General features: G+C 50.5%; 1 protein-coding gene across 2 annotated transcripts; it reads right to left on the bottom strand.

The window, feature by feature from the left end:
* Positions 1-637: 637 nt before the first annotated feature.
* C7H8orf90 (chromosome 7 C8orf90 homolog) lies at positions 638-4,371 on the bottom strand. Of its 2 annotated transcripts, XM_053268372.1 has the most exons (3): positions 4,271-4,359; positions 1,684-1,725; positions 638-1,470 (listed from the first exon to the last, which is right to left on the bottom strand). In XM_053268372.1, the coding sequence occupies exons 1-3, from the start codon at positions 4,293-4,295 to the stop codon at positions 902-904; spliced, it is 636 nt and encodes a 211-aa protein (XP_053124347.1). In that variant the 5' UTR covers positions 4,296-4,359; the 3' UTR covers positions 638-901. The 2 variants fall into 2 exon arrangements, with proteins under 2 accessions (XP_053124347.1, XP_053124346.1); XM_053268371.1 differs by having other exon boundaries at positions 638-1,725; positions 4,271-4,371.
* Between the last annotated feature and the right edge of the window lie 4,079 nt (positions 4,372-8,450).

Below are 8,450 nucleotides of genomic sequence, written 5' to 3'. Positions count from 1 at the left end.
CATCACAAACTATGCCACTGAGGTGTCCCTATGTGTCAATCACTACAACTGTACCAAATTTGGTTCAAATCAGCTAGGAGGTCCACAAGTTGGGAGGTCCACAAGCCTCAAACGTCCATGCGGCCACCATCTTGAAGTGGGGTGGATGACATCATCACAGAGTACACCACTGAGGTGTCCCTATGTGTCCCTACACCTGTAGCAAATTTGGTTCAAATTGGTTAGGCAGTTCATAAGTTGTGCCTCAAATGTTCATGTGTCTGCCATCTCGAATCGGGGTGGATGACATCATCATAAGATACACCGTTGAGGTGTCCCTATGTGTCCTATAACTGTTCCCAATTTGGTTCATATTGGTCCAGGCTTCACAAAGTTGATAGGGGGACACAGAAACACACACATGGCCACACACAGAGAATGCCGGGTGATCTCATAAGCTTACTTTCCTTACAGAAAGTCAGCTTTTAAAAACGCTATGAAATTTGGCCATCGGCTGCAGGTTCCAAGCCGTCTTCAATGGCGGCAATCCAATCTGCAAGTTTGTTTAGAAAAACCATAAGTGAAATAAAATGTTCAGTGGTGACAACGGAACAGCATTTTCCCCAGCCTAATGATCTCAACCACAAAGCTCTGAGGTGTAGCAGACAGACCGACTTTTATTAACCTTCTTCCTTAATGGGAACATGAATCCAGGCACTGAGATGGACGTCTGTGTCGCTGTAGAGAGAGGTTAGGGGAGCGACTCCCGGCTTCATGACGTCAGTGTCTGGAGAACACCCCACATGTCTGGGGTGGGAATATTGAGAGCATAATGAAAAAGTCACACAGAGCAGCAACCGCGGTCATTAAAAATATGTCTCCCTTTGGGGCGCAGTAGGAATATCCGGAACGTTCTAGAAGGCTAAAACGGGCCGTGGTGGGTGGGGCTCATGAAATGAAAGTTGATTGGCTGCAGCGGTGCTGCACTGGGGATAGCAAGAGGGGCTGGCTGGATATTCCGGTGGCTTTTGCCATCTGGCAGGAGAAAGGCTGGCTCGCTAGCGGCAGTGGTGCTCACGCACGGCATGTTGGTGATGACCATGATGTCTGACCGCAAGGGGGGACTGGTTTCTGGCGGGGAGGGCAGCCCCGGCGCACCGGCGCGGGAGGCTTTGCTGGCGTAACTGAGGGCTAGCTGCTCCAGACGCCTCTTTTTGAAGAAGGCCTGCGTGGTGGCGTGTAGCGGTTGGAGAAGGCGAGGGATGGGTTGCCCAGGGTGTAGGAAGAAATCAAAGCCGGAGCAGTCGGCCGGATCGTAGGCCGTCTGCCGGTTCGCTTCGCCCTCGCTGGGCCAGGCGAAAGGGAAGGGGAGCGTGAAATCTTCCGTGAGGACCCGGATGGCAAAGTCATCCTCTTTGCCAAACTCTTTGTAGGCCCTCTGGATGCTGTGGAAATGCTCCTCCCACCTCTTCATGTCTCCGTCGTAGATGTCTGGAAAGGAACCCGGAAGGGTCTGGACGAGCCTCGAGGATGGAGAGGCCGTGATGGATCCTGGCAGGCTGTAGACCACCCCGGCCGGGCTGCTTGGTAGAGCTGCCTGGTTGAAGATGGGCGGTGGGGGCAGCGGTGGGAGCTGCAGGAACTCGGGGGAGTTGTTTCCGACCCCAACGCTGGAGCTGCTTCCTGCCACAGGGAGGAACTTACCTGGCTGCAGCGGGGCTGGAGGAATGGGAGTCCCTTCGTCACCTGTGAGTGCACAACCCAAAGGCAGCAGGGTTACAGCCCACGAAGTCTCTGCAGATCAGCTTGCCAGGGGCTAGAGCCCCCAGTGCTCTGACCAGGAGGATGCTCGGTGACACATAGATACCCCCTTCTGGAGCACCCGTCGGTGGAGTGGCTTGAAAATGAGAAGCAGTGGAGACCCTGCCCATTGACGGATTCCGGACATTTTCCAAACTAAGTTCTACGTTCTAAGACTAGTTCTAGGCTAAGTTCTAAGTTCCAAACTAAGTTCCACCCAGTCTGTGGTGGCCACAGAAAGCAGCTGACAAGCAAGAGAGAGCACATGAGAGCCACCCTCAAGAGGACTCACCTGAGCCGTATCAGCAATGGCACCGATTCTATGGAACATAGGAAGCGGCTTTCTACGGAATCAGACCAGAGATCCATCGAGCTCAGTATTGTCTACCCCAGGGATGCACAACTCAAATGCCCCCCAGTGGGCCAGAACCATCCGCGACTTAGCTCATGGGGACCAGTCCCTTTCCAGTACATTATTACATTAAATTATGCACTGCCTCGAGATTTTTATACTAGGCCGTATATTAATTCAATACACACACACACACACACACACACACACACACACACACACACACACACAAGCCGTTTTAGTTATTTGTTGATCTGCCCTGTTGAGGGACCCACCATTTTTACCCAAGGATATTGGCCATAAAATAGGCCTTATCTCTGCCGAGTCACTCAGCACCCGGAGTATATGCCAGCCCCAAAGAAAAGCCCTCTCCTCTCCCTAAATCACGGTCACTTTCAGGTTGTAATCCTAGTCCTGCTGACTAGAGAGTTAGCTTCACTGGGTGCACCATGGGGCATATTTCTGAGCAAACATGCCTAGGGTGGCACGGTAAGGCAGTTTCCAGCTCCGACGATACTGCAGGAGATTCCTACCTGGGGGCCATTAAAAAAAGGCCCCGCGGGCCAGATCTGGCCCCTGGGCCTTATGTTGTGCAGGCCTGGTCTACACTGACTGGCAGCATCTCTCCAAGGTTTCAAGCAGGAGTCTCTCCCAGCCCTACCTGGAGATGCTGCCAGGGAGGGAACCCGGGACCTCGTGCATGCAAACAGATGCTCTAACACCGATTACATCCCCGTCAACTCATCCACCATCCTCGTATCTGCCGTATTATCCACTATTTTCTTTCACTGTCTTCTTTCCTGATAAGCCTTCTTCCATATGGCTATATGGTGTTTGAAACCAGCTTCTCGGTTTGCTCATGTGGTTCTTTGTACCATTGATGGGCTTTTCCTTCTCCAGTAATGCAGATGCTAGCAGCCCACAAAAACTAACATGAAAAATGACCCCCCCCCAAAAAAATTACACACAATGCAAAGGAAACGGAAAGCCAGTCATCGGATTAGTTCACCTTTCAAATACCTTTGTAAATCAAAGGGTCTTGACTTGGCAGTGGAAGGGGTGTACTTCACTAGGAGAGGGAGGAATTGCGGGTGGGGTCATAGCTCATGGGCAGAACACCAGCTCTGCATGCAGGAGGTTCCAGGTTCAATTCCCGACATCTCCAGGTCGGGTTGGTAGAGACTCCTGACTGAAACCTTGGAGAAGTTGCTGCCAGTCAGTGTAGACTATACTGAGCTTGATGGACCAATAATCTGACTCAGTAAGAGGCAGCTGCATCAGAAGCATTTGCAGTTCAGTCGTGGAACATCTGCTTGGCATGCAGAAGGTCCGAGGTTCAATCCCTTGGCAGCACCTCCAGGTCGGGTTGGGAGAGACTGCTGCCTGCAGACTTGGAGAGCCGCTGCCAGTCTGTGTAGTCAATACTGAGCTAGATGGACCAAGGGTTGGACTCAGTATATGGCAGCTTCCTACGTTGTTGGCTTAGGGAATTGAGACAGTGGGAGGGAGATGGTTGGCTGGCAGGGGGTGGAGAAATAGTCAGCGGAGAAAGACACAGGAAAGACATACATGACAAGCACGAGTCTAACTTTCTTAAGAGTGACATGCATTTCAGGTCTCTAGATTCATCTTCTATATCCCACTCAACAAAAGTCACCAAGGAAGGGATGGGAAGTGCTCAGTCAGCTCCAAAGCGGACCATCAAGACGTCTAATTCTGTAATCCACTACACCGAATGGAGCAGCGGGGCAATGACTTGACTCGCAAGCCAGAGGCTGACGGTTCGAATGCCCGCTGGTATGTGTCCCAGATTATGGGAAACTCCTATATTGGGCAGCAGCGATATAGGGAGATGCTGAAAGGCATCGTCTCACACTGCGTGGGAGAAGGCAATGGGAAACCCCTCCTGTATTCTACCAAAGATAACCACAGGGCTCTGTGGGCGCCAGGAGTTGACACCGACTCGATGGCACATTTTACCATTACCGTCTCCTGCTTCTCCTGCCTTTCGGTGGGCAATGGGCACCCTCTGGGGCTGGATTTGCTCCTAGAGCCCACAGCTGCCAATTCGAATCCTCCACCCCCTTCGGAGCCTCCTAGAACCAGTGTCCCCCCCCCCAACCCCTGCAGTCCTTTCACCTGGAGGCTGAGACGGGCTATCCATGGTCTCTGGTGCTAAGGAGGACACTGTAGGTCCTGGGAAGTGGACCTGGGAAGGGTGGTGACCCTTGTTGACTATAGTCACCTAGGAAACTGTAATGGCTCTGTCTGTGATGACATCACAGCAGATAAATGGGGAGAAAGGAGACAGGATTGTGATGCAAACAATCATTTCTGAATGGGGGGGAATGGTTCTTTGTTTCATTCCAACGCGTGTGTGGGGGGGTGTGGCTGTAGGGAAACTAGCCGAGTGACGCTCCTTCCATGTTCCACTATGGCACGGGGCGGGGGGGGGACCATGGAAATACAGAACTAGGCTGTGATGTCTACCCATAAGCATTTGTGAATAGGCCGCCCAGCTTGCTGCTCAAAACGGCACATTTATTCTTCTTTCGGAGGGAAGTTGGGTAAAATTTAGGATCAAGGGCAGTGATAGATTTGCAGACTCAGGTCCCACCTTCAACCTTAGAAACATAGGATACTGCAGGGGCGTAGCAAGGTTGGAATGGGCTCAGAGACAAGATTTTAAAATGGGCCCCCCGCTGATATACACACACAAACACGCTTCACAATATATAGTGCACTCACACTCACGTCCCCATTATGAATACGGTGAATACTTAGTTCACATTGAATTGAGTTTCTTTTACTCTCTGCTCCTGCCGATCTCCAAGAGATGCAACGTAATTCATAGGGGGTGCAACACGGGTGGCTGGGGAGTCATGTGGTGTGCCTCTGGGGGGCCCCTCGAGGCAGTGGGGCCCCAAGACAACTGCCTCCCCTTGCCTAATGGTAGTTACGCCCCTGGGAAACTGCCATATACTGAGTCAGACCATTGGTCTATCTAGCTCAGTATTGTCTTCACAGACTGGCAGCGGCTTCTCCGAGGTTGCTGGCAGGAATCTCTCTCAGCCCTATCTTGGAGATGCTGCCAGGGAGGGTCCTTGGAACCTAGATGCTCTTCCCAGAGCAGCTCCATCCCCTGAGGGGAATATCTTGCAGTGCTCACACATCAAGTCTCCTTATGGATCTCCATTCGCATTTTCACATTTCTGTTCTGTTTCCCCTCCATCTCTCTCCCTCGGCGTATGGCTGACCGAGGGCACCGTGGAGATACCTGGCAGCAGCTGTTTTAGACCCCTTGTTGGTGGCTCTTGCTGCTTCTTTGCATTCCTAGCGCTCAGCAAAAACTTGGCAGCGCTTCAGGAACAGTTCCGTTAGTGGCGGCCCAATTGAACAAGTAATGATTTACGCTCAATTAGCAAGTTCCAAATATATCCACTAGGTGGCAGCGATAGACCATTTTGTTGTCTGCTTCAAGACTTCTAAAAATTCATTTGTTGACAGTTCCATTGTCTAGTGAAGAGCCTTCCCAGGCGTTTTTGGAGGGGGCCCCCCCACATGCCTTTATTTCCTCCCTGGGTGCTAAACTTAGTGATAATGGGAAATATGCTGATCAGCAGCATCTGCTCCAAAGGAAGGAAGAAGGAAGGAAGGAAGGGGAGGGAGGGAGGGAGGGAGGGAAAGAAAGAAAGAAAGAAAGAAAGAAAGAAAGAAAGAAAGAAAGAAAGAAAGTCCCTGCTCTTTCTAACTCAGGTTTTATTTCTTGTGAAAGTTGTTTTTAATTCTTTTTTTAAATTGAAATTGCAAATAAAGTCCATAATTTTCCTCCTCCATATTGCGCGTGAGAGGGGCTTACAACTGTCCTGCAATGATTGGATCAAATTGGATCTGATTTTTTGGGGGGTGGGGGGGGTGGGGCCCTGCATAATCTTTGTTCTTATTTCCATAGTGGAGGGACCGCAGAGTTGATTGCATCAGTGGTGCAGGTGGGCTGATTGTATTTGCAACTCCAGCTTGAAGGGGAAGGGTGAATCAAACTCTCCCCAAGGGCCCTGTTGTGCTCAGCTGTGCAGCCCCCCCACCCAGCCTAGATTTCCTAATCCCACCCCCCCGTGTCCCCCACAAACCCGGAGATGCAGTTTGGGCAGTTGGGTTGTTAACGTGCTTAAAAATACTGTGGTGGAATTTAGTCTCTCCTCCTCCAAATACTTGCATCTGGTCAAACTTTATTTATTTGTCATATTTAATTAATTTGATTGATTGATTGATTGATTGACAGTAATCATCACAGTTTTCCTAGAGGGGACCACTTGGCAAAAAGCCTACATTAGGAGAGAGCCATTTCCCACTGTGCTGACCTCCGCACAATTCTGTGCTTGTCTCCGCGCTGGGAGAGGCCCCTTTAAGAGAGATGGCGCCTGCTGAGGAGCTCTATTGGGAAAGTACTGGAATGGCTATACTCCCCCCTCCCGCCGCCACTCCCACCCCATTTGCCGCGGTGCACGACCCCCAATATTGAGCAACCAATGATTTACGATCAATTGGCAATTCCCAAATATATCCACTAGGTGGCAGTGATAGACCATTTTGTTGTCTGCTTCAAGACTTCTAAAAACCCCTTAGTTGGCAGTTCTGTTGTCTAGAGAAGAGTCTTCCCAGCTGTTTTGGAGCCTCCCCCATCCCTTGTTGTCTCCCTGGGAGCTATTCTTAGTGATAATGGAAAATTCAGAACTTTAGCATAGTTGTGACTGGTCAGCAGCATCTGCTCCCAAGGAAGGATGGAAGGAAGGATGGAGGAGGAAGGAAGAACTGAAGCTCTGGCATCGCTAAATGTAAAGGTAAAGGAGTGCCGTCGAGTCAGTTTTGACTCGTGGCGCCCACAGAGCCCTGTGGTTGTCTTTGGTAGAATACAGGAAGGGTTTACCATTGCCTCCTCCCACACAGTATGAGATGATGCCTTTCAGCATCTTCCTATATTGCTGCTGCCCCATATAGGAGTTTCCCATATTTTGGGAAACACACCAGCGGGGATTCGAACCGGCAACCTCTGGCTCCCTAGGCAAGCTGCTTCCCCGCTGCTCCATTAGGTGACTGGTATCACTTAAGCTTTGTGCAAATTAAGATACTCCGTATCTTTTATTACAGCCTTTATTATTTCTTTCTCTCCCCACTTCCAAACTTGGTTGTCCCTACACATCCATCTATTCCTCCGTTCCCAGAGATTTTGCTGTCTTGTTGACACAACCATCCAAATCTAAGTTTAATGCAGGTTGCCAGCGCTACTGTGCTTGTGTGAACCCACGGCAAGGTGGGAATCTCAGTTTCATCTTGGGTCCTAAACTGCTGTGGCATGGGTCCACATACTCACGCCAACTTCGGTAACCCAATTTAAACCTAGACTTGAACGACTGTGTGAACCATGGCTGCCTCTTGGATGGCCTCCACTCTTGGGTTCTTTAGTCCTGCTATTGCTTTCATACTACCACCCGTAGCAAAATGCAAAGGCCAATGCCACATGTCACTTAATATAGCACAATAGTATCCAGCAATGCCTACTAGGCATATGCACAAAACCAGTTTGAGTGGCTCGGTTCAAATTTGGACCGGCCTCGAACCGGCTGCCGCTGTTTGAGTTCCGGTTTGGTCAAGCAGACTCGTGGTTCAGTTCGAATTTGAACCGTACTCGAACCGCTTCATACTCAAATGGTTTTCTACATGTTGACAATGTTCAATATATGGAATGATGGGGATTCAAACCGGCCCATTATTCCCTATGGCAAGCTCCTGGGGGCAGAAAAATGGATTGGGTGGTAGGGATGTGCGAACCGGTTCAAATTCGAACCGAACCAGGGGGAGGTTCGAGCAGAACCAAAACCGAACCACCCCTCCTGGTTCGAACCTGGTTTGAATTCGAACCGAACCGGGCAAACCGGTTTTGTGCACATCCCTATTGGGTGGTAGGTGTGTCTGCGTTCATAGTCAAGATCCTACAATAATGTTTGCTCAGCAGCAGCATGAATGGCAGCTGGGACAGCTCAGGGGTTGACTCTACTCAGTCCTGGCAGCAAATGAAAGGTCAAGCTGTGCAGTTTTTCTCAGCCCTTTCCTGGAGATGCCAGGGAGGGAACTTGGAACCTTCTGCACTCAAGCATGCAGATGCTCTTCCCCAAGGAGAATCTCTTACAGGGCTCGGACACGGAATCTCCCATTCAAATGCAAACCAAGGCAGATCCTGCTTAGCAAAGGGGGCCATTCATGCTTGCAACCACCAGCCCGGCTCTCCTCTCACTGTATGTTGTATCTGGGTTTCGAAACA

This window comes from Hemicordylus capensis, chromosome 7 (genome assembly GCF_027244095.1).
Source record: "Hemicordylus capensis ecotype Gifberg chromosome 7, rHemCap1.1.pri, whole genome shotgun sequence".
Taxonomy (NCBI): domain Eukaryota; kingdom Metazoa; phylum Chordata; class Lepidosauria; order Squamata; family Cordylidae; genus Hemicordylus; species Hemicordylus capensis.
The sequence above is the reverse complement of the archived record's forward strand: the minus strand, read 5'-3'. Positions and strand labels throughout refer to the sequence as shown.

Coding starts and splice junctions, on each gene's coding strand:
- C7H8orf90 (XM_053268371.1), bottom strand. CDS start 4,295: ATGGATAGCCCGTCTCAGCCTCCAG. Junction 1,726..4,270: donor TAGCCCGTCTCAGCCTCCAG/GTGAAAGGACTG, acceptor GTGCACTCACAG/GTGACGAAGGGACTCCCATT.